A 27,535-nucleotide genomic window follows, 5' to 3' on the forward strand; every position below is an offset into this window, starting at 1 on the left:
TTTCATTGCAAGTTGGTAGAGATGCGCAGTCATCTTCTGGATCAAAAGCTGGTGACAACAAAACAGTATCGAATTTTGTACAAGTACTTGATATAGACAAGTCTTCCGACATGACAAGTAAAGTGATGTAAAATGTTGAGTGGATTTTTATCCACACTGTTTACCTCAGTGTTAGCAGTACTTCCATGCATTAACGCCAAAGCAGCACCAATTGCCCTCAAAGAGGCCAAAGCAGGAGCCACTGGAACAGCCATGGGACAAAAAGTAGCCAGCTAAATTATGCCTCATTTGACTAAATCATCACCGTTGTCTACAGCAACTATGCAGGAAACTCATTTATCTGATCTTTCCTCAAACAGTCTCTTCAGAAAACTGTGGCGGTACAACACCATCTCTTGGCACAATCATGTCCAGTTATGGATTAAAAGGATTGTGGTAAAAAAAAAATAGAATGTCTTTTAATCACAGTGTTATTTTGTAACACCATTATAACATAGCGACATCATGCATTCATGGTTTACTCCCGATTAACTTTGGCTGAACAATGACACCCCATCAACGACTCGATGAACGAGTATGAGTACATCAAATACCAGGACACAAACATCACCAATCTCAATGCGAGCACGCAATGAAAATTCTAGATGTGTGATGAAGGTGTGTACTTGTTTCCCCATAAAGCCTTTCTGGAGGTTTGCGGGAAAATACAACCTGGGGGAGACAGAACAGACTATGTGGCAGAATCACATTGCAGAACAATTGTTGGCACAGTACAAACTGAACAATCAAACCGTGGAAGAAATCAATGGATACGTATCCCAGGCCAGCACGATCCTGAATCTGATCTTGTTTAGCAATTATTATCATGTGCAGTGCGTGCTCAGCCATTTAACACCATCATCGGCAAGATGCAGAGCCTGCAGTCCACCAGCGAAATTTGTCAGTGGACATATGTTCACAATGTGTTACATGGTCTGAAGAGCTCCACAGCAACAGGAAGAATTAGTGGCCTGGCCCCATCAGACAAGGTTGACTGCACAATGACCCTGTCCTGTCCAAAAATGCTTCAATGTGGTCCACAGATGACATAGAAGGTAGAAGCCAGGATGGCAGACAGATGGCTCAGCTATGAGGGAACATTTTACAACATCTGTTGAAGACCACTTGACTCTCCATGCCAAAATAGCTCTCATATTCTCTGGCAATGGTCCTAACCAGATTGGGCATCCTGAAGTCAAGCAGACTGCTGGATGTGAGATGAGGTCAATGTACAGTGGAAGTTTCTCACTGGCATAGACCTTAGCCAACACTTTTGTCTTTGCTTCCTGGCAAAGCAGTTGTGGAGGAGGAATGTTGCTGAGTACCGGCAGCCATTGTAAAGGAGTTGGACATAGTGGCTACAATGGGAATGGATGCAACCAACATGTGGTGTTTTAAAAATACAAACATGGGAGTTGCTGTGTGTAATGAATTTCACACTGGTACACCACCAGTCATGCAGAGGGACTTAAAAACACTCAAGCCAAACAATTTCAGAGAATGTGTAGACTGAGCTCTTGTGCATGACGTCATTGGCACCAAACATAAGCTGGGCATTGGGATTTCAGGTAAAATGAAGAAGTCAGTAGAAGATCTATCAGAACTGAAAGTTCTCTCAGAAGAACAGAATAAACCAGTGCACAAGAATTTTCCACAATGCAGTCATCGTTCTTGCGGCAGACAATATATGTCTGGCAGATCTTGTTGACATGAGAGATTGCAGCACATACAACAATCATTTCAAATATCTCATAATGGTCATCAATGTGTTCAGCAAATATGCATGTATAGTTCCTCAGATAAACAGAAAAGGAAATTCTGTCATTGAAGCATTTGATATCATTGTAGGTGCACCAAAGCCCAATAAATTATGGCCATATCGTGGTAGTGAATTTTATAACAAAACCATCTCATGTTGGCTTAAATTAAATATTATCTTGTACAGCACACACTATCAGATGAAAGTGGATATCATAGAAGGGTTCAACAGAACTCACAAAAATCACATGTGGAGCAGATTTACCGGTGATAACACCAACCAATACTTAGATTTTTTTGCCAGAACTCATTGACCAATACAAGCGAACCTGGCACTGCAGCATTAAAATGACACCAACAAAAGCCTCTTCAGCTGATAAAAAACAACAGTTCAGAGATGCCTTATTTTTGAAATCCAAATTCAAAACTGAAGACCACGTCAGAATCAGCAGACAAACTGGACTGAAGAAGTCTTCATTGTCAATACCCTTCAAAAAACCATTCTGGTCATGTACAGACTCAAAGATTCCTCAAGAGAGCCCATACAGGGTTCTTTTTATGAGCAAGAATTACAAAAAACAAAATAAAACCTCTTTAGAGTTGAAAAATCATCTCCACCAATGGAAAAAGAATCGCTCGTCAAATGGTTTGGTTATCCTAATTCAGCAATTGACTCCTTTGTTTCAAGTGTATATGACTCCGACGACAACGCCTCAGAAATAATCTTATTGTACTCCTCACCCAAAGTCTTCACAGAGACTATCTTACATTTTGCGGCATGCTCGTGAAGACGCATCCTCTCAGATATGTGCTTGAACACGTACTCAAATTTTATAAAGTTTACATGACCTACAAACTGAACTTGAGTCACCTTATTCAGCCAATAATAAAACTAATCTTGTTGTGCCTCTGACAAATGAAAATGCTTCAGCTTATTTTTGATGTAATACTGCTGATTGTACTGCTGCACTGGACACTAGTGACTATTACTACGCTTCACCACTCCTCATTGTCACATTCATCTTCATTTTCCTCACAATAAATCATCTCAGGCACATAACTCAGATCCTTATTCTCATACACTATTAACTCTCCAGCACGCTTCAACCACTCTCTGGACTCCTCCTCACTTAATTCCAGTACTAAACTTTTGCTAACCTCACTCACAGAAGAGACATTTTTGCTATATTACAAGCACACTTCTAATACAACATAAAAAAGTGAGCCAGAAACCCCTAGTGTATGGACAGGGAACACTCTTTTTCATGCAGTAAGCCACCATACAGGTCCAAAACACACCAATTTTTTTCTGCACTGGAGTCACCACAGTAAATTGAGCCAGAAACCCCATACTCCAGTAGTATATAGACCTATAGCAGTGTCTCTATCGACCTTGTCTTTATCATGCAGTGATAAAAGTGAGCCAGAAACCCACATTTCTATATACTACTTGAGGCTTGTGAAAATTTTGTGTTGTAATAGTAACCAATTGTAATATGTTGCAGGTATGCAAAACCAAGCAGATGACAGTTCAAATCACCAGACCAGTATGCAGTCCGAAGGGAGGTACTCACGTACACGCAGCCCTCTCACAACCTCTGGTGGAATTGTTACAAAACGGGGACCAGTTATTGAGCAGGTATGTCACATCACAAAGATTTAATGGAACATTTCAACTCAATTCAGAGCAGGGTCAGAGGGCCATTAGACACACGTGCACAGTGTGACCCTGCTATAAATGGTAGTTGGGAGCCATATAACCTGACCGTGTTATGGACTGAATTGTGTTATCAGCAACCAGGTGCATTTACCCCAAAATATTTGCGAGGGAGAGGTTAAATAATAAATGTGGGTGCAAAAATACATGCTTCATTGGCAGTTACCATCTTATATCAATGCATATTAAATGAAAAATACGCCTGAAGTGAAAACAGAAGGCATATGTAATATTTTTTCACTTTATTCAGAGAACCATGCATTGGTGCATATACATGTATACTGTTTATATATACATGTCTAATGTATGCCATGAATATAGTATCAACACCATGTACTCACCTGCGAATCTCGTCACATACATTGAGTCCACAATACAAGTAATTCCATAAAAGATATGCACACACACAGATTTCAGATATTCAGTAATTTTGTGACAGTTCATCTAGGTCTGAATCCAGTGGGAAAAAAAATAGCACTGGACTCATCGACTTCATTTACTTTGAAGTAATTCCAGACTAAACTTGAGTGTTTCGAGTTCAGCATTATGCATAGGCTTGGTAGTATATTTAATAGTGTACAATTCTAGTCAATATTAATATACCAATCAATTTGCGCTCTTGAAATGATGTATTAAATCAAGTAAGTTACTACTAAGTTGTCCATGTGGCTGGATGGATGCATGCACCATGCTGCGAGTCACACAATGATGCAAGTTCCCTATTGCTGGTAATCTGAAATAGCTTAGATTGATACTTTTAATATTTATGAAACTGGAAGTTATTATAGTTTAATTCCACACAGCATCGCAAATTTTATCCTATCTGTATTACATTTAAAATACTTTGTATGACACAAATTAGGTACTTTTAGTTATATTTATTGATCCAGACTTATATATGGATGAAGGATGGAAATTTTGCATCAACTTATAGGCTAGTAAATATGGTAATTTGGTCTGTTATACAGTAGATCTTGCTAGCTAATATGTTTGAACATTAAATAAAAAGAACCTTTGCTTGCTACAAGTAAATAATGGATATATTTAATCTCGTGGGTGAAAAACATAAAGTAGCTTTATCACTCTTAGATCTTTTTTATATATCTCTTGTTATAAGACAGTAGTCTGGGTCCATATATCTTTTTTATATATCTCTTGCTATAAGACAGTAGTCTGGGTCCATAATTAACAATCATGTTATGTACCTAAGAGCACACTAGGGAAAAATGAAAAAAAAATTATATGAATGAGTTTACTTATCTCATGGGCTTGGTTGTTAAACACAACAAAATGCATTCAAATGTATAGTAATATTGTTAATTTATGTAAATTATATCACTGCACGGTATTTATGTTGTGCCCAATAATAATGCTTTAAAAAGAAAATAAAAATATATACCAAGCTTCAGGTTTTTAAAAAAAACGTGTTGTACAAATCAGATAATAATAATAATAATAATAATATTATTATTATTATTATTCTCTTCTTATTATTAATGACATTATGATAAACCCTTCATTAAATAAACATATTTGCAAATTATAATTCCGACTGTATATACTCGTATATAAACCTGTTCGCGTATAAGCTGATGCCCCAAACTGAATAGGTATAAACACTTAAAAAGTGCATGACCAGCATAAAAGCCGACCCAAAAGCCTGAGATGTCATTACAAGATGCACACGGTAAGTTCTAAAGGTATTTATTGAAGCAAACTTATATTAGCAAAACTTCCATGTATATCTCTCTCTGGGTTGGCATGTTCGATTATTACATAGAAATGGTATAAATTTGTTTTTAAAGTCAAGAAGTTTATTTAATTTTCTGTTTTCTTATTGGTTCTATCAAATTCAGATTTGTGTATTACTTGATCGGATAATGACAAGAATTGGGCATTCATATGTAGCTGTAATGCTTACTCTCCCTTTTGACACAGCTATTGTTTGTTTATGCATTATTGCATTAGACTTTTTATATCAGCGCACCGGTAATTGTTTCTATAATGCCTTGAAATTGTAAGTACCTAACTCATTAAAATGTTATCCCAGTATTACAACAATGTGCAACAATAGGTTTGATTCCTTGCTTGCAGTTAGGTTAGTGAGTGTATTTACATAATAGCGCCACCACATTGTACATTGTAGGTTTGAACATGTTCTGAATAAAGTACATTCCACTTAATCAAGTTCATTCCTTGCATTTGAATAATGGGCACCATTGCACTAAACTTTAATGGTATCTCCAAAATACAATAATGAAGTTTCAGAAATAATGCTTGGAAAATTATTCTAATACCGTAGTTCACTTCTGATGTAAGCAACCTTACACTCCGTTTTACAAAACTACACTATTCATTATGCAGTAAAAGACTATTACACATCAAAGTACTGGTATAAGTCGCCAGTCCAAATTCCCTCTTAACCCATAAAAACACAGGTGTCATTTATGTTACACAACAGTATGCTCAGATCCCCAAAGTGATTAGAGATAACTAATATTTTGGTTATCTTTAACAGAGTTGATACACATACACTGCAAAAAAATTCATCAGACATGGTGTCCTGGCAACATGGATATAAATAAATTTAGGAACTTCTTTGTGCATGCTCAGAGGACCCCACATGGGATTAATTACAATCAACTTACATGATCCAGCAACATGATATCATATTGGTCTTGATACAATCTCTTGCTGAAGCACTTGAATTCATTTTGTTGTGGATCAATGATAAGTCAGTTATCCACCACCTTTTTTTACACACACCCCCCCCCCGCCGTTCCTTAATTGGATTCCAGTGATGTTTTTGATAAAAGGTTCATTTTTTAAAATGGACACTTATTTGAACTCAAAATAGGAGCATTTTTCCAAGGCCCTGACACTAGAAACACACCTTAGTAACAGAACTGGTGGTCTTAAGGTCTGATCACCATACAAGCCTCAGATTAGCCTTTCCAGCACAATATCTCACACCCACCATCCCTTGATAAAAGGTTCACTTTTCAAGATACTTCAATGTGAATGCTATAGCATCTCCATTCCCACTAAAGAAACTTACATGAGTGAACACCTGGCATTACTGTACTGTATAAACAAATGTTAATTATCATCATGAGGTTAAAACAAGGAATGAAAAAACATACCATGCAGCCTATGTGCCCTCAAAAAACTTATTTAGAATAAATGTTATTTAGTAAACAATGTTAAATGCTTTTGAGTTGAGTATAAGGAAATAAGGTGGGATATAAAATGTGATAAAAATATTTGTCACATGTACGATAGCTTGTGTGAAATTGGGCACTGTTTATTTGCCAAATAATTGCTAGTGCTTACATAATATGCACTGTAGAACATGGTTTCTTTGAATTATATAGGAGGGCCAGTCCTTTTTACAAGATAATTGCAATGATAAGGATTAACTGTTAATTAGTCACTGGCTTTCTTGCCTGTTTACTTAAGACTAACTTTTAATTATTGTGCAGTTTGGCTACAGCTGACCAGAATATGAAAAGGGCATGTCCTAGGGGAAGATGAGATGCGTCACAGGGAGAAACAGCATGTCCTTTTAGAATTTCACATGTAATGGACCTGGAATATCAGTCAATATTCAATGAAAATGAGGCTTAAAAAATGCGGTGAAAAACCTCTCAATTTTAGGCCCTATTCTCCCTTTTTTTATATTCAATCTCCCTACTTGACTTTTGAAAAGTTGAAAGGTATGACAATATTGAAGAGGTAATTTTGTGTCTAATTTGCTGAGCTTGTTACAATTCTAGATTCCAAATTTCACTATGACTTTGCCCAGCCATGGTAAGTAAGATTACCTATATATATATATATATATATATATATATACACTTTCACAGCCATAGGTTCTCTAATAAGTGAAATAGGCACTCCTCACTGTCATGTCCACCTTTGTATAACCTGTAGTTTGATATCTTTAACCACCACCAGTGGCTGGGAGGATTAGTTGCTCACATATAGAGTCCTGATTTCAAATCGGTGGCTAGGTTATCAGAACTAGTACAATTTATGTAATATTAATCCTCACTACTTTAGTAATTGTATCAATGTGTATTTTTCAGACAGAGGTACCATTTGAACTGAAATTAAATGTTACTGAGACACAGTTTGTTGTTGTGGAAAATATGGCATCTTCAGATACAAATGCTGTCGTTCTTAAGGTATGTTATACAATGTTACATTTGAAGGAAAGTGAAATTAATGCATACAAGGGCAGAAAATGAAATGCATGTAACAATACTTTTCAACATACAATTCAGTATTTTTTGTTCTCACCAAGTTATGGCTTCATCTTGTTCTCCATATTGACTTGTTTGTGAATTATATATTGAAATTGATTTAAGTACCAGTAATACCCTGATATTGAGATGTAATTGACAAAATCCAAAAGTTCACATAGCTGTACTAATTCTTGTGTGGTTACCATAGCAGTAGGTTGATATATGCTAATATGACTGCTTGTATATTATGATTTTTATCATTATCTTGAATGTATTTTTAAGTTCCTATTTATTCTAATTTCTCCATAAAATTAAAGAAAACAAAGATTTGCAATTCACTGTCTGCATAGTAGTTACAGCCTATGCTATGTAGTATACTTTACTTATGCAAAACATGTCTGGCATTTGTTCCTTTTAAAAAATGAACGGATTTTACTTTATTCAACTTTCTGTGTCATAACTCGTTCTTTCTGATCTCATTTGAGTCTTAGGTCTCTCTTTGTATTTGATCTTCCAGTATTTTATTTCATGTACTTAAGTGTTTACTGATACATCTTTTCTTTGCTATAATTGATCTTTCAAAGGGACATAATCCATGTTAATGATTTGATGAATAGTTATAAAACACTGTAGATTAAAAACACGTAGCTATCACATATTTACAGTACTGTCATAAATCTACTAAACAATGCCCATAATATAGGTTTACATTCAAAATATGGAAGGACTACTTCTGGACCATCAGCAATCTATTTTTAGGTTTCCATTTTAGCTTAAAGAAAAATGTAATGTCAACACATTACTCATATTCATTTTTAACAAGATGTTGTTTTGGCATCTCTCTGATTATAATTGATGGATTGATGTTTGGTTTCCAACTGCAATCCAAGCCATTTAACTGTTTATACCCATATATTGGCTTTGGGTAATAGGCAATGTCTTTACCTCATTGTTATCTATCATTAATCACATTGACCAGTTTAATGATCACACATGGATTGAGATGCACAAGAATGATGCAATACTGTTAAAAATTTTAATGGAGGTGTGTACACTGTTACAAGTCTAGGCTTTTACAAAAAGTAACAGGAAGAAGTATAGACAGCATGCTTTGTAAAATTTAACAGATAATTTATTTCCATAGAATATCAAGATAGAAGTCCTAGTAATAAAAAGTCCTGAATGAAACTGAGTTCGAACCCCAATGAAATCCATAATGAAAAACAATGATGTCCGTTGTATCTGCGAAGTGCTGCATTGTCAACAGTCTCTTGTTGAATCACAGAAAATATTGATCCAGTTTTTGAATTCTGTATAAATTTCAATAAATGTCCTTGTCCAAGAATTAATTTAAAGCAATTTAGTATTTCCAGGGAATATAATCACTCAAAATCCAATAATTTGAAGAAAATAAAATCTCAGCTCAATCTGGTCATAAGAACACAATGTGTCAAAAGCCCACTGACTACTTCTATACAAAACATTAGGTGTAAAGCTAATTTAAGATGCAAATCAGATTCCTGGATGGGGGTCAAGAGTTAACCTTCCAGAAGAAATGGAAGTTTGTTACATGAAAATTATCACATACTCCCAGTATGGCCTTAACTGAAATCAATAGTTTTTACTTTGAGAAAGACTTTTAAAGAAATTACAAAAAAGTTGTTTACCAGAAGTGCTGCTTTTTCTGAATCAAGGTCAGGAACTATATACATTGTTTCTATTATTATAACAGTCAGATGAAAAAGAACTGAACTGAACTTCTATAAAATGTCAAATCCAGTAAACAAAGTTATCTTACAAGAGCATGTAATGGAATTTAAAAAAATTAAAACTAACAAAGAAATAATTAAATAAAATATACACAACAACACACACACATACATTATAACAAGAAAAAAATATTTTATCCCTCTCTTGGGGTCATATCCTTAAAACCATCACAGCTCAGTGATGTAAAGTTTTTTGTTTCTGCTTTTTGAGGTGGGGATGAACCATGGTAGGCATGTGCTTCTCATTTAGATGGCATATTATATGTCAGAGTCAGAGTTTTAACTTCAGTGTCACAATCACATAAAAACAAATTCTAAACCCTTTTCTGCACTTTTGCTGTGAGAGAGGGAAATAAAACTTTGTTAATCTTCATGTCTGCCCAGTAACTCTGCACCTTTGTCACAGATGTCTCGGCCAGATCTAACCATTGCATATTTTTGATGACCTCACCACATTATTTTTTTATTTCTGTCATTAGTAAGATTCCAGGAGAGAATTCTAAGATCAGACTGAGTGTTAGATAGGTGTATAATCCTCCATGTTAATATATTTTCAGTCTGAATGTATAATGGATAAGATCAAAGTTTGACATTTTTGTGAAGGTTTTATGTGGCTTAACTTAGATATCATTGCATCCCAACTTAGATCATGTTCTTCACTGCCAGACTTCTATCCCTGCGTTTACTTACATTCAGGTATAGTTTTATGTATACCCTCATGTTTTCTTTCTTTCATTTACACATTTTGTTTAGGAGGTTTTGTTTTGTTGGTATGCATTTTTTAAACAGGACAAATACAATTTATTGCTTTAAAAAAGGTTTAGAATCTCTTTGTATTGAGAATTGTGCATGGCAAAAAGTTCTTCACAAGAAGAACTGTAGTGAGACATTAGTCTGAAGATAGGTTTGCTTTACATATATCATGTATTAAAAAGTATAGATTTATGATGTTGATAATTTCAGTGCACTGCAGTCCTGTCATTTCGACCCAAAGCACAAGACAAGTTATTGTCTTGCAATTTACAGAGATTGGAGGTATTTTCTTGCTCTCTCAGTGCAGAGACAGACACGGCTCTGTCAATTGTTGACCCCATGACAATCACAGTTGAACTGAATGCCAACCCACTACCAGAACTCAGTTTGTCCTCCAGTTCTGGGTTGCAAGAGGCCAAAAATGTTGATGAACGAAAGTTGTTGATGGAGGTTAGTTTACATAATATTATATTTTAAATTAAAATTCTTAAGCAGCATTGAACAGGGTCAAGAAAAAGAGGCCATTGTCTCTATCAAAATAAAATAACAGGGTAATACAAATTTCTTTTTTAAAATGCACTGTTTTCTTTGTGACATTCCTGTGCATGACATTTAATTCATTTTGTACTGGATCGCACCTTCACATTGACATCCAAAAATGTTAGCAAAATTTTGCATTAAGATTGCCGTATATACTTTTCTTGTTGTGTAATTAATAACCTTCCAAAGGGATGTGGATGTATGAAGATCTAAATAAAGTAAATAATATGCCATGTAAAGGTATGTGTAATCAAATTCTAAAAAGTGACATTCATTATTAAATAGTTCCTTCTAAATACCTGCATGACCTCTATGACTTTTACTGTAGCTGAAGTGCTGAAGAGATGGTTTTGTTATTCAGATACTAGTCATAATGTATGCTCAATAAATTGCATGAATCCTGTTACAACTGTCTGTTCATCCAAAGCTTATTTTTTAATGCTTTTAACTTGACAGTTACTTGAGCTCCTTTTATTTAAGGATTTTTCTATTTTCTTTTAATTGAATGTACTCATATTTCATTGTTATTAACATTTTCAGTTTGACTTCCATCATTCCTAGCAAACATATTAAAACTTTCTATTTGAGATTCATGAGTTTTTGCAATCCGAAAACTGAGTAACCAATCAGGTATTTTGATGCCATTTGACATGTAAACTATGTATTTAAATTGCACTTTCTGTGCAGTTTGATTTTTGCTACTTTTCTTAATTTCTGTTGAGTTATGGTCCTTGATCTAAATATCAGTTTTTCCCAAGGTTAGATATAAAAAACACAGGACAGTGACATCCCAGAATAGACTATATTCTCCAGCTTTCTTCATTTGTCTAGGTAAGCTTCAACACCATGAATATTCGCCTGTCCTACAATGACCTCCAGCTTTTCCTTGCCATTCTGAACTCCCTTCCTAAGCAGACACTGCAAGCAAGACAGAGAGGTTTGAGTGATATAGAAATGGAAGATGAAGCAAGTGGACAGAGATATGGAGGTATCCAAACTCAAAGTTTCTACAGAATGTCAGGAATCTGAATGATATTAGTTATCCTTGTGGTGCAATATGACATTTCTACAGTAAGGACAGTAAGTCTTCGGACGCTATATAGTATTTTAGTGAGTATAATATGCACCAGTATATAAACAGCCCCCACCCACCCCAATTTTCTGCTAGGAATGAGGTGAACAAATAATAAGGCATATAGTATGCATGTGATATAATTGCTCCATTTTCATGGTGTAACAACATCGGCCAAGCAAAAGTACAGAAAATGCACTGGTAACTAGATGAAGCAAAGTGTCAGCAGGTATATTTAGCATATCAAACCATTACCTGGCATTGATTACCTTTGAAAGACCAAGCTGAGTCAAGAAAGCACTGTCCACCTTTAAAAACACCATACTATCTGTTAGATATTGCTCACTCTATTGTGACCTGGAACTAAACTTATTTGCCAAAGAAAAATAATATATTGCAGATTTACAGAGACAGATGCAAAGTGAAAAGACCTAAGTGAGTCAGTGAAGCCTCAATCACTGTATAATCACAGAGTTATATCAAATACTATGATTTGCTTTAACTCTGTGGTCTTAAACAGAGAAAGCAAACCCAACAAGTTTAGTAGAATTCAACAAATCATGTTTCCCTACAATGCAAAGTGAAAATTTAAAAGAAGCTTACAGTTGTTATGAGTCTATGCTCTTAAACAAGTAACAGAAAACAGTGAAAATCAGCAAGCTTTGTAAAATTCAATAAATAATTTAATTTCCTAGAATACCAAGTGAAAATGAGAAAAAAAGAACTTTATTTCAAATCAGATTCTAAAATAATCCAAGAATTACAGACACATGTCCTAATAATTTAAAGTCCTGAATAGAATTCAGTAGAAGTCCAGAATAAGTCCAGAAACTGAAGGCATGATGTGTCTGTGGTAGCTTTTAGAGTGTTATATGTCAACAGTCTGTTGTTGAATCATATATAATTCCAGGTTTGAATTAACTATAAATTCCAGTGAATGTCTCTCTCCAAGAATTTTATCAGAGCACTTTTGTATTTCAAGAGAAAATAATCACTAGAATTCAGTAATTTGAAGAAATAAAATTCCCAACCCAAAAATGAAATACTGGACACAACATATAATACAACTTCATAGTGTAGAGCTTAAAGCACTACTGAACAATTCCTCTCAGTTCCAAGATTATATAGTTCTCTACTTGACCTCAGGGCACAATTAGTATTTTCAAAAAATAAAATATTACTGAATGGAAAATAACCTTCTAGAATCATCCTGATGTTTGCAAAATAAAAAACCATGACATGGATTATGTAAAATACACTAAGGAAATTCTAAAACCTGAACCTAGACCCAAATAAACATATTTACTTTTATTAATAATAATTCTGATTTTAAAACTATACACATAGAGAATAATTTAGCTATGTATTAGTTGTTTGCACAATTAAAAAAAATAAGTCAATTCGGGTCAAGCAGAAATTAACTCAATTTTGAACAAGGTCAAGTCCAACATAAAATCTTTCATTATAGTAGCATGAAATGAAATTTTAAAAAAATAATTATAAAAACTAACAAGCAATGTAAATTAAATATACATAACACTTCCCCTCACAAAGAAAAAGAAAGAATTTGTTTTAAAGGTATACGTGAAGCAATATATTTACATTCATGCAAAAGTGCATCTGTTATTAAATTGTCTTTTCCCTTAACCTGCCTGATGACAATATTATATTCCTGCAATATCAAACTACACCTTAATAATATCTGAGTTTTGTTTTTCATCTCATCAGTGAAAGTAAGGGGGTTGTGATTATTAAACACAATATTCGTCAAAGGAGCTGCACTAATATAGACTTCCAAGTGTTGTAATACCAATATCACAGCGACCGCTCTGGTGCCCTAGTGGTTAGAGCATCCACCTCGAAAGTGGGAGGTCATGGGTTCGAACCCCAGCCTAGTCATACCAAAGACTTACAGCAATGGTACTAACAGCTGCCTCACTAGGTGCTCAGCATTAAGAGGTTCGTGTTAGGACTGGTAGGCCTGGTGTCAGGATAATGTGACTGGGTGGGACATCATGCTACATGTCTGCAGCATGATGCCCCAGTGCTTGACATCACTTTAAACTGCCACACTGCAGACATCGTAGCAATGTGACTGAAAATCGTTAAAGTTATGTTAAACATTGAAATCACACACACACGCTTATTTATTTTCCCAATTATGACCTTTAAAAGTTGGAAGACAAAATTATGGAAATTTTTGGCTTTACTGGTCATAGACCAGAGGAGCTTATTGGTTGGTCAGATGTCCATTGTTTGATGTCCATGCATTTACACAAGTTTATTATTGCTGCTTTTTCTGAACTACTTGGAGGATTTCTATGAAACTTTACACACATATGCATCCCTAGGTCTAGTTGGCCCTAAATAAAAATGGTTTCTCGGACATCCAATATGGATGCCACTGCAGCCATCTTGAAAATCTTGTTACTACTTCTCCTGAATGCATTTTCATATCAACATGGGGTTTTCTTATGATGTCTAGTTGGTCTAAAATGAAAATGGTGCCAATATGAAATCCAATATGGCCACCAAAGCAGCCATCTTGAAAATCTTGCTATTCCTACTCCTGAGTGGAAAGTCATATCTTGAAAACACTGTTATCTTGACTCCTTCAAAATGTATGACAATATCAGCATGGTATATTCATCAATAGCCTTCTGATGAAATTGAATTGATCATAAATGAAAATGGTATGAGTTTTACATCCATTATGGCTGCTACAATGAATGTCTTAAAAATATTTTCTTCACTACTCCTCTTGAATGGATAACCATTATGACATGCCTTAAATGAAAATGGTACCAAGCAGACATACAATATGTGCACCACAGCGGTTGATTTGAAAATGTTGTTATTGCTGAAGAATAGATTGTCTCAACGCTCAGCAGTTACAAGGAACAAAACTACAGTAATCCGACTAACAATATGTACTAAAGACTGTAAAAGAAATAATGTTGTAGAACAAAGGGGTACCAGCATTGCCTTTGGACAAAATTTCCTCTTTACCTATGCCAGTTTCAGATTTAAAACTATTTACTGGACTGGATTTTGATTGGAAAACAAAAGGCAAATACACCAATTATGATGAAAAAAAATTTATGAAGCCAAAACAAAATAAAATGGATTGATGATTGTGTCAATCTATATTTTGGTCATTCTTTAAAAAATATTTGACAGTTATATGAATGTATGTTGGTTGTGTGAATATATGTTGGTTTTGTGTGTTTAATTTACTTATAAATGTTCATTAATTATGTTTTTCATATAGATTACATCACTTTGTAGGATAATTTAATGATACTGAGAAAGGTACTCATTAGCACCTGAAACAAGAAAAAAAGACAGCAATCAATGTAAAGCTTAAATTTAATCTGGAAGAATAAGATATGGAAAAAACGATGAATAAAGCAAAATCTGCCTCTAAATTTTTTAGAAATAAAGGAGAAAAGTGACACTTCGGCCATAAAAAATAGTATTTATTTTTTCTAGCCGCAATATTACTGCCATTATGGTAGTCATATTCACCTCTCCTGGTAAAGGATATCCATCATCTTTATGGTCATCCTTCCATAGTGTTTGTTTACAATGAATTCATTTCATTTTCATCAGGTACCTATTTCCATGGATTTTGGGGTTTCTATAAACAGCAAATTTAAAGACCCAATGAACATTGATCCATTTGTGAAGACAATACTTCTTGTCTATTCCAAGTGATATCCTCAAACCATTAGTACTTTTATCACTGCTCTGTGAAATTTATCATATTGGCATATTGAAATGCAAACTTTTGAAATAAAGTAGTGCTGAGGTAACAAATTTGCACCTGCATAAATAAATTCATGTAGTACGGCTGTTGATAGTCTGCACTTTTCTTTTTCCAAATATTTTATTTCATTGAACTTGTTTGTGAAAATTAGGAAAATAGTTACTAAACACAGTTTCAGAGCTACACATTTTTTGAGGTATTTATTGCATTCAGAAGACTACTAAATTAAGGTGAAAAAATGCCTTAAGAGATCTTTCATGCGGATGCAGTACAATTTGAGCTGTCAATTACTTGTATAAAACACTAAGTCCATTGGTTATAATGATCACATGGTATAGTGAGTGGTTGATGTTTATTTCTGTTCAACAATTCCTTTTTTAAAACTTCAACAATCCCTCACAATTGTAATAATTTTCCCTATATAATAATTTTTTTAAAGTAGTTTTAGAGAAAATGAAGTACAGTATACACATATGCTATGCAGCAGGTACTATATTTTACAGTACATTGTGTACTCCATGAAAATTTGGTGTAGTACAGTCCCAATTTTGTTATTTTTAAAGGTAATGCATTCAGATGTTGAACGAATTATATATGTATTTTGGCTTTGACCTTTCTTTGTGGATAACAGAAAATTGTATTTTAGGATATATGTGTGTATATGTGTGAAGAAAGTAAATTGTAGAATCTATCATGTCTGATTTCTCCCATATGATGGGTTGTCTCATAATATAAAATATTAAATCCTTTAACTATGCTTTATTTGAAAGGAATAATACATCTTGTTGTATGATAAATTGTCTATGTTTAGGCATGTTAAACAATAAAATATAACCTCATATAGATGCCTCTCAGTTTCTGTTGTGTTTTTTTTTTTCAAATCTCAATTGGCATCTCTGCATATAATTGAAGAAGAGGAGAGAAGTTAAAATTTAGAAGCGATGAAGAATATATAAGTTAGTAATATTATCTTACACGAATAGAACAAAATGTATTTGAAAATGTAGTTCTATTTTTAATGGGTGTTGGAGAAGGGGGAACCAACAGTGCATCTGCAACAAAATGCCAATCTGTGTAGACAGTACAGCTTATGTTGTTTTCATTTGTGGGTATCAGTCCAACCTTTTTGCTGATGATAGTTTCAAGACAAGTTGGCACAATAGAAATACATAGTCTGCTGAAATTTATTCATTTGTGAATTCACAGAAATAATAGCAGATTCAGTAGAAGAAAAAAAGGTAAACAACATTTACTGCAGATGAAACTTTCAAAAATTTAAGATTATGTGCATTACTTTATTTTTTGCTGTATTTCAGAACTTACTATTAAAAAGTTGGAAGAACTTGGATTTGAGAGGAAGGATTGTATACAAGCCCTGAAGGAAAGTAAAGGTCATGTGGCTGAGGCAGCAATATGGCTGACAGAAAATGTTCAGATTAAGCAACCAAAAAGAAAGGATGAACTAAACATTACAGGAATTGAGGTATACCTCATTGCATCATAACTTAAGTAGGTAGATTAAGGATAATTGAATGATATAGATTGAAGGATATTTTATTAACACTTCCAGATTTTTTATTCAGAAGTATGATTGGTAGATTGAGGTTTCATGTGTGACAAATACATTTTAAAGCATTACTTCCCTTTCCAGTGCACTTTGTAGTGCTGCAGAGGCATAAAATAATGTTCATTTACACCTGAACAACAAATGTGATCATTACATGTGCTTTTCTTATGACAAAGCATAATAGAATGAACTATCTGATGTATTAATTAATTATGAAGCAATGCTAGCAGATAATCTGGTGTTTGACCAGAACATATTTACTGGAATGTCTGGTAACAAAAACAGCAAAGATTCATTATTCTTTAAATCATTTAAGATGGACCATTATTAGTTTTGTTGATGTGTTATTAGACTTTTGTTGCTTTCTTAGCTTTTAGTTGCACCATTTTCCAGATCCAGTAGGGGCTCCTACAAAAGTAAAGTGATAGTCTCCTTTTGTTATTATTATCAGCTGATCTTTGTAGCGTTTCTGGAATGCAGTAAAGTTAAATTGAATAGCTATCATCTAATTGAATTTAGAAAGAAACATTTCTGCAAAGAGAACAGTAACGTTTTTGCGAGAAAGACCTCCTTACGGAAATGGTATAAGTGGATATGGAATCTCAGCCTCAGTAATAAATAGGAACATTTCTCTTACAGCTTTTGAGTAGTAGTTAACCCAGTGAACAATCATGGGCCACCTTTTCTTAATCACTGACAGATTTTGCCATGACAGAATGGAGGACTTAGGCCATAACTAAGACCTCTGATACCTTCTAGCCAATTTCAGCTTTTCTTGTGGTTTCTGACAAGCTTAAACAATTCACTCTTTGAACCATTGTCTGAAGCTTTACTGACTCATCTTTCATACAGGACTTAATCCCCTGGCATTAGCAGGCACAATCAGTGAAATTCATGTCTTATTAGTCAATCCAAACTACATTTTATCTGACGTGGTTCAGTTTTTCCCATGATGATCCTGATTTCATTAGTAATGGGGGAAAAGTGTTGTCTTCAGTACCCTATCTGAGATTGAAGTGGTAACTGAAACATTCTGAGCCCTCAATTTTCTTGTTGCTCATAAAAGGAATTGATATTTCCCTGGAAGTTCTTTTGTCCTTGATCTATCCTATTAAAAATTCAAATCACATACACACATACAGCAAAAGAATGATGTTGTGACCTGCATTTTACATTTTACTGGCTTGGCTCAAGTTTTTGCATTCAGCTCATGACCAGATAGTTTTTCGCATACTGTCTATATACTGTTAGGACTAGATTCACGAGGGAATACATCTTAATAAATACTACTCTTATCACAAAACTTGGTTACTGTGACATGTATCTCATGCTTCATGGAGTTCAGTTAAATTATTTTTTAAAATTATTTCTCAAACTTTATTCATGCTTCTGAATTGATGATTGTTTGCATCTGTTTTGTATACTCAAGAATACACTATGATCTACATTTCACATTTTACTAGCTTAAGGTAACCTGTTCCATTTAGCACAAAATGTTTTTTTTTTCCACCCTATATACATAGTTATACTAAGATTCATGTAATATTGTGAAGAGATGCTTTTGATGCATACTACACCCTTATCGCAGAAGTAGGTCAGTATGACCCATTTTGCCTATTTCCTTCATTTCAGTTTATAGCACTCTTTATTTCAGAACCATCAAACTAGATGTGTATGCCTAATATTTATTCATACAAAATCCTTTAAACAATAGGTCATTATGACCTACATTTAAAAGTTTATTGGCTTATGATTTTGCATTTAGCTGATGACCATCAATATACTATATTATCAGGGTTTGTATGGTCTTTGAAGTTCTTTGAGAGTTTTTGAAAAATGAGGTAGCATTTTCAAGACCTTGAAAGTTTGGGAAAATGGAGCAGATTAGCCTGAGGTCTTTAAAAGTCTTTGAAAATTGAAATAAACCCCAAAATTTTAATTCTTTCCATAATCACAAATAAAATTGTCCAAGGTTGTAAGAATCGAATGTAGTCGAGTTTTCCTGGTTTCTTTCTTTTGTTGACCCATTCAGTTTCATTGCCACCGCAATAACAAACAAGCATTTGTTTGGCCATCCAAAATTGGCCTGGCGACTTCAGTAACATATGCACTCTTACTCAAAGCAAGCCAGCTACACCATTCATCAACTCCAGTGGTTAGAGTGTCCGCCTCAGATGTGGGACGTCATGGGTTTGAATCCCAACTGAGTCAAACCAAAGACTTACAGAAATGGTACTAACAGCTGCCTCACTAGGCGCTTAGCACTAAGAGGTTAGTGTGAGGACTGGTTAGCTTGGTGTCAGGATAATGTGACTAGGTGGCACATCATGCTACATGGTACCACAGTACCAATTGTTTTTCCATATAGTTCAATGCTAATGTTTTGTGAAATAAATATACTTTCTATCCTACCTCAGCATGCATGTCACACACTGTCATAGAGAACAATTTTAGATTGTCAATTTGACAAGGACTAAAGCAGTTACTCCATTGCATTTAAGAGAGATAACTCTACTTGAACTAGACAGTAAGAGTTATCTAGTCACAACATTCACAGTTTAAGCCATGCATACCACATTGTAAAAAAATCATAAAAAATATGATCTAGATATGAATTAACATAATCAGACATGTTGCCAAGAGGATCAACTTTTTTTAAGCCTAACAGAAAGTATAACTCTTACATAATGCACCAATCACAGCTAGTTTTGTTGCTTATTTCAGTTTACAATGTTCCCTACACCTTAAGCTCTGCCCATTTGAGTTTGTTCAATTGGTACCGTTATACCACATGTCTGCAGCATAATACCCAGTGCTAGACATCACTATAAACTGCCACACTGCAGACATCATAGTGATATGACTGCATAATTGTTAAAGCTGCATTAAAATTCCAAAACACACACACCCTTCATCAAAGGAAGTCAGCACCATAACTATTTTCAGCATTTTTTGTCTTTCTTCTAATTTCATGGTGTTTATTTTTCGTCATCATTTCATTATATATGTTTTTAGGTGTTATCTAATGTTGTAAAGCGCTTAGAGCTTGTAACGATTAGGCACTTTACAAAGTCCTCATTATTATTATTATTATTATTATGATCACAAATAAAATTGCCTAGTGCATGAAAGTAACACTTGATCGAGGATAAAAAAATTTGTTCAGTCGATTTACGTCTAAAGTTTTGTTTCACCTCATGTTTAAAAATACCAGGTCTTTGCTCTTTCATCGATATCTGGCTTGAACAAGATAAATGCAAGGAATGGCTGAAAAAGGATAAAATATGTAAACAAAAGGTATTTTGTACATTGTATAAAAAGATGATCAACTTGGCTTCGATGGGAGATGGAGCCCTTACAAGTAATGTATTAGATGAAGTAGAAGAACTTAAATCCAAAAAGCTGCATCTTGAAGCTGCCATTGCCAGCCTACATGCTTCCTCTGTTCAGAAGGAGAAGAAGCAGAGTTAAAAAGACTCATTGTGCTTGTCACAGAGTCAAATACTCTTAGGAAACGAGCCGAGGAAAAGACGACAGTGGAGGTGTCTCTTTCCAAAATGATTGAAGAGAAAAAACAGCTACTATAATAATGCATTTAAAACAGTGCTGATGTCTGTTAAGAGAACAATTTATTTTGTATTAAATCTGATGCATAAGTTACATATTTCTGAAATTACAATGAATGTTAACCTATCTTCCAGATCATTATAAAGCAATTTTAGGAAATTAATTATAGTTTGAATTTCAGCATTAAACAGTATTGTAGTATTTTGCATTCATTGTTTTCTCATATAACCTGTATACAAAATGTTAGCGAAAATAGGTCTTGGAGATCTATGTGGTCTTTGAACATTTGGGAAAAGTCTTTGATTTTATCATTCAGAGTTCAGTTGTTGTTGTTGTAGGGTTTAACGCCATTTTTCAGCACACGATAGGCTATACATGGCGGCCAGTATTAATGGTGGAGGAAGAACCCGGAAAACCCCCAGAAAGAACCACCAACCCATGAGAAGCTACTGGCAAGCTTTCTCACATACCCACATTAGCCGAATCCGAGACTCGAACCCTCACAGAGAGAGGTGAGATGGCAGTGATCCATAATGAGATGTATTTATTTGACGGATATTTCTTTCAATGTTACCACCTGTTAGCATTTACCAGAATTATTCATTGTTTGCCACATCACCACAAATTATTATTTACAGTTTATTAAGAAAATATTTTTATAATAAAATGTAACAAAATATACAACAAGGATTTTACATGTGTTACTAGTATCAGTTATTTTATTTACATGGCACATATTTTAACAGCATTTTTTTAATTTTATTTTGTTACTTAATTATATTTTTATGTGGAAAGTTTTATCTTCCAAACTTTTTCAAACGTAACCTATTTTTGGCACTACATAATCACTTGTGTATTGAAGTGCTGTATAATGTTACTACATGCATACATCTATCTGTTACCTTGTGCTTTTATACTTGTAATGATGGTTAGAGTGTCTTTCATAGTATACAAGTTTCTTACATGATTATCTTGAAATGACCACAGAGTCAGTGAGCATTTGTCACTGTATTGTTGCAAAGAAATACCAAATACATGTACTGTGATTTAAAATGAGGACTTGAACTGAGAACCATGTTTTTTGTTTTCTAAAGCAAAACAAGGTACTTGCTAATGTCATACATTGACTTATTTTGTCACTTATGCCATGACAGACAGTCCTTTGTCACAAAAAAAGATGTCTCCTAAATGTGACTTAGATGAGAAAATTAACACTGCTGGAATTATAAATATTATATCATTTTTACCATGAATAAAGAGTTTATAAACATGAAAAAAATATTGATTTGATATTGTATTTGCTCTGCTGCAGTGTGGCAGTTTGCAGTTTTAACATAAACATGAAACAAGTTTCCGTGTTGTATGTACATGTCACAGAACAAAAAGTTATACAGTGATGTGAAATGAAATGCTTTTATTAACATAAGCAATTGATGGACAAGACCATAAAGGTTTGTAAGCATTATTTAATTCTTTTATAAGGCTGGAAAACAGTTTAGTTATAGTGCAATAGATTTAATATTTTATGAGGAATGAATGTGATTTGTATTGGGGAACTTTAGTGCCATGATCATTTCGTCAGTTCGAGCTGGATTAAAACTCTTTGTTTTGTTCTTGCATAGATGCACATCCCCTGCAGAAAATAAAAACATTGTATTTTTTTTAAAAAGTCTGCATAAATTACAACAGAGTACAATAGTCTGAATTTGTGTTCTGCATCATGATGTTTACAATAGTTACTTGAGACTTGTGAAAGTACTGGTGAGCTCTGTAATCATTGATTGCACTCATCTTGTTAACTGCATCAACAATAATGAAAGTTAGATTTCTTGTAATGATTTATTTATACACACAACCAAACACTACTCACAAACTGTCCATCTCTAGGTTAGGATTTAAAAGTCAGCTTAACCTTTATAGTTTCAGGTATAATAAAGTAAGATGCAACTTATAAAAGAAAATGTAAATATTTAATCCTTGTTTGTCAAAACTTGCTTCAGACAATAAATATTCACATCATGTGAAAATGTGAGACTGAACTTGATATTGACTACCAGATGGAAGTGACAGACTTGAATAGTGCACTTTGTGAAGTAAATGATTGATAGATGAATGAAACTGCAGGCACATATGTAATAGAAGCATGCTAATATAAAGACGCTGATATATTTGTAATGGTGAGATCGTAGTGTATAAAACTCGTCAAATAAAGCATTACAGACTGAACATAACCTCTCCCTCAATTTTTTAAAACTTGCTCATGGGCAAGTAGCTTTCAAACTTGAGGTGACCTTAGACAAATTTGAGAGTCACAGGCATTGGGCAAGTGAATTTGTCATACCCTGTAGTAGTAACTGACAAATGATGGGATATCTTGACAGTTCCTTTATCCAGGGGAGAAAACACCTCATTTCAGACTGCTGTTATTGCAGGCAGAGTACCTTTTATCAGTTTGTTTGTTAAAGCAAACCAGAAGACATAGTTAACATCAATTTATGGTTGGGATTTATAGGGTAGTGAATATTCCAGTGTATTATGATTGTACAAGTATCATCAAATAAATACATTTTAGTTCATAAAAATTTCTTGTTTGTAAAAATTCTATTATTTAGCATTTTTTTCTTTAAGAATGTTATACAACCTTGAAATGTGATTTTCTACACAGAAGATAATCTGAAATCAGTTACTAAGATGCAATTTATATTTAAAATGACATTTTGATCAGGACTTGTGGATTGCAAAAGGAGTCCTGTTGTTTTGACAGTTGGATAATTGTTTGTCTTGAAATTCAAGGTTTTGCATCCATATAATCCAAGAAAATTGACACCACATGAAAAATAGTATATTTACAGTAGGTAATATTTAAAAAATTCTAATCCTTTATGACTATTTGCTCTTGCAGCTGCGAGCCATGTCCATTTGTTTGTGTCTGATTGATGATTGCAAGGATGTGGATGTTCCTCTAGCAGAACTTGGCTTCAGCAGTAAGTAAAGCATCTAAGCAATAAGGAAAGCTCTCAATATCAAAGTATAAAATAATATTTAATTTTAGATTTTGTGAATGACTATGCTAAACAATATTATTAGAAATATCTGTGGAGTTGGCATAGTGTTGATTTTCAGTTTTCTGGCTCAAAAAATCTGGAGTTATGGCCCTTGAATGACTAAGGCATATATGCCAACCATTAGGCTTTTGGCATAATCATTATGCTTTTTTCACCAGAGTTATAATTTATCCTTGCCTGCATATGGATTATGCTTTTTGGTGCATTAAAAAACAAAATAGAGCAATAAAAAGTTTGTTTTGTCATTATCATCTTTTTAATTCCACTCATATCAATTTGAGGATATTCTTGAAAAGGTGACTGCTGCATAAAATAGCTTCAGTACTTTCTTTGTTTGCTATTAATAGCAATTGTATATGACCCCTTTCCAAGAAAACACATGAGTTTTCATCAAATCTGAACTTTGCCTCACATTCATTATGTTGATAAGCTAGCAAATTTGCAGACTAGTCAAAATTTTTAAAGAAAATGGCTCCTTATGTTAAGCAAAAAACTTTATGGTGTGAGTTGAAGATGCTATATGATGGAAAGTGTTAGAGCAGATAGATCTGTTCTAACTTTTAAATATGTCAGATCAGAAATAAAGGACAAACCAACACCACTTTACAGGCTTTGAATGAAGACTATAAGAGTAATGTAATACAGCACGCTGAGCACATGAAAATGCTTACTGCAGAATTCAAGTTCACGATCATTCAGTGAAAGTTAGACATGTAGATTAGTTAAAGCGATTGCTGAATATAAATAATTGTTGAATATAAATATTTGTATTCTGGTTCTAATCCATATGGATTTTGTCCTTTCTGACAAGAATTTTGATCATCAGCAGAGCCAGTTTAGTAGCGGAAATAAATATTTCTTTTTCATATGTGCTGTGATTCTGGCATGTAATATATAGATTGCACCCAAATTACACTTTTGTGATACTTATAACAGCAATAATTATACTTATCCCTCTCAGGTGGTTGGCATGCATGCTAAGGCTGTCACTTTTGTTTCCTCTCAATAACTCTTGAAGGACTTCATGTATTAAAATAAAATTTATCATGAGACTTTAAAAGAAAAGACCTTAAGTATATATAAATGTGGGCGTGAGGGTCCATTTACTCATCTTATATTCAATATTGTTGTTCTAAAATATAATGCTCATATAGCTTAACCAATGTCTATTCAGTTTTGATTATTGAATGCTCTGCACCTCAACTATCATCAAGAAACTTCCAAACAAAAATTATTGATTGCTCTGGACTTTTACAATGGTGGCCAGGTACATAACTAGCCTGGAAAAAACATGTTGAATCTAATCAGTACAATATAGGATAGTACATATTTGTTTTACAATATGCATAACTTTATTTGGGACATCACAGTACATAATATTCAATCTGGTTTGTACTGGATCATACCTTCCAATTGACTTCATCTAAAAATGTAAACATAATTTTTAGTTTTGCCACATGTGCTTCTTGGGGCATGTAAATAATGATCTTCCATAAATATGGATGTATAAGGATCCAAATAAAGTGAATAATTGCCTTTTAAAGATAAGTGTAATGAAATTCTAACCAATTATATCCATTACTGAAATTGTCAGTTCTGAATGCCTACATTACCTTTATGACTTTTATATTAGGTCAGGATTGCTTTTGACAGTTTTCTGGCAGCTAAATGCTCTGTGCTTCACTTTGTACATCAGTAATTTTTGGTTCAGTAACTTGAGGGACCTTGTATATTGAAATCCAGTTTGTATCATTTTTGTTACTAACACCAGCAGATTTATTTGCCAACTGCACAGTTATTAGCAAGTTTGTAGTTTTATGATGGGCAGGTTTCTTCTTTGTTTTGTAAAATTTCTTGCTCCATTTATGGATGTTTGTCTGTACCATTTTGTAATAAATATGACATTGTAGCACTTGAAACATTTCACAGTTATTTCCTTTATAATGATGATAAAATTATGTGGACATATAAACCTTTATTTTCTAGATGTGAACTTTAGTCAGAAGCTCCATCCAACTGAAGAAGGGAAAGCCATGTTCCAGATTCAGGGACACTACTACAACAGAAGACTCTCTGGTTGGGAGCCTTTCTTAGAGCTCTGGAGGTTCGTAGGATTTTAAAAACTTTATTTATTTTACCCTTCATAGGGGCAGGAGTATCATGTTTGCTGGCATATAAGTCAATGTAGAGTATAAGTCAAATAAGCGAATTTTGTAAAAAAAATTTATCCTTCATCCATATATAAGTCCATGCTGGATATAAGACAAGGCCAGATCAATACCTCAGCTTCGTCTTGTTAACTATAGTTTGTTCAGTAACCCAGTAAATGTTTAGGTCAGCATCATTAAATGTAGCTGCAAGTACCTGATTAGTTTCACATGAAGTATTTTAAACAATTTAGGTACTTTTAGTTAAATTTAATGATGCTGACCTCAAAATATACTGAGTTACAGATAGGATAAAATTTACAATGCAACGTGGAATTAATTTGTAATAACTTCTGGCTTAATGAATATTAATGGTCTTTTGTGTTTAGGCTCAAATAAACAGTAGCAAAGAAGGAGTGAAAACTTCAAGCTTTGAAAAATTTAACAAATAATTTATTTCCCTGGAAAAACAATGTAAAAATGAAAAAACTTACTATTTTAAGATCAAATCCAAAAATAATCCAGAATTAAATTTTAGAAGTCCTAGTAATGAAATGTTCTGATGAATTCAAGTTTGAGTCCTGACGAAAAATCAAAAATGGAAGGCAAAGACGTATACTGTAGCCTTTATATTATGGATGTGTCTCCAGTTCTTTGTTGATCCACAAACAATATTCTGGTGTTTGAATTTCTGAAGAAAATTTAAATAAATGTCTTTGTCCAAGAATTCTGTATGAGCACTTAAATTTTCCCAGAGAAATTAATTAATCTTTTAGAATCCAAATAGTTTGAAGAAAATTTAAAATATTTCTCAACTGGTCACAACAAAAAACAAAACACTTTACGTCCCAGTGTTTAGAAGCCTGACTAACTAATTTCTCTATAGACAAAGGTTATACAGTAACATGATATGCAAAACAGATTCCTGAATGAGGGTAAATGATCCAGAATTTCAAGAACAGCGTAGAAGTATTTACATCTAAAGTCATGTAGTCCCAGTCAGCCTCTATTTCACGATTATCATTTCCCACATTAAGAATGAATTTAAAAGAAAGAAGTTGTTTACTTAATTCTCAATCAAGGTCAGGAACTAGGTCAGCAAAAGGATACAAAGTTCTGTGTTTAGGTGTTTTTAACTATTAAAAACAGTCAAGTCAAACTAATTTCTGGAAAATATCAGATTCCTAGTAAACAAAATTACATTACTTTGACATGTAATGAAATTTTAAAAAAACTTAAAAATTTACAAACAGAGAATTAAATTAAATATAAATTAAATCAAATATACCGAACAGTGGTATCACTTGATGCTATTTCAGATTACTGGTGACAGGGAAATTTCATCTGTGATGCAACAATGCTTTTCCCACATCTTTTGGGGTGAAGAGAGATGGGGGTGTATTTCATCCCATTATTATTCTGCACCTCATGATCAAAATCAAATATTCCCTGAAAAGAGAGGGAGAGATTTCAGCCCTTCTTCATGCTATTTTGTGTGTTACTGTCCCAGTTTAACTGAAGATTT

General features: G+C 33.8%; 1 protein-coding gene across 6 annotated transcripts in view; it reads left to right on the forward strand.

Moving 5' to 3' along the window:
• LOC149796476 (intermembrane lipid transfer protein VPS13D-like) overlaps positions 1 to 27,535 on the forward strand; it is a 360,667-nt gene that overhangs the window by 197,017 nt on the left and 136,115 nt on the right. For all 6 annotated transcript variants that reach the window (XM_089961181.1, XM_089961184.1, XM_089961183.1 and 3 more), the window contains 7 exons: positions 3,303 to 3,436; positions 7,603 to 7,701; positions 10,494 to 10,733; positions 11,655 to 11,811; positions 16,981 to 17,147; positions 23,701 to 23,782; positions 25,850 to 25,967. In XM_089961181.1, coding sequence (XP_089817307.1) covers positions 3,303 to 3,436; positions 7,603 to 7,701; positions 10,494 to 10,733; positions 11,655 to 11,811; positions 16,981 to 17,147; positions 23,701 to 23,782; positions 25,850 to 25,967 — 997 coding nt within the window. The remainder of the gene's footprint in view (positions 1 to 3,302; positions 3,437 to 7,602; positions 7,702 to 10,493; positions 10,734 to 11,654; positions 11,812 to 16,980; positions 17,148 to 23,700; positions 23,783 to 25,849; positions 25,968 to 27,535) is intronic.

Source organism: Sinohyriopsis cumingii, chromosome 6, assembly GCF_028554795.1.
Source record: "Sinohyriopsis cumingii isolate HCF-2022 chromosome 6, ASM2855479v2, whole genome shotgun sequence".
Lineage (NCBI taxonomy): Eukaryota > Metazoa > Mollusca > Bivalvia > Unionida > Unionidae > Sinohyriopsis > Sinohyriopsis cumingii.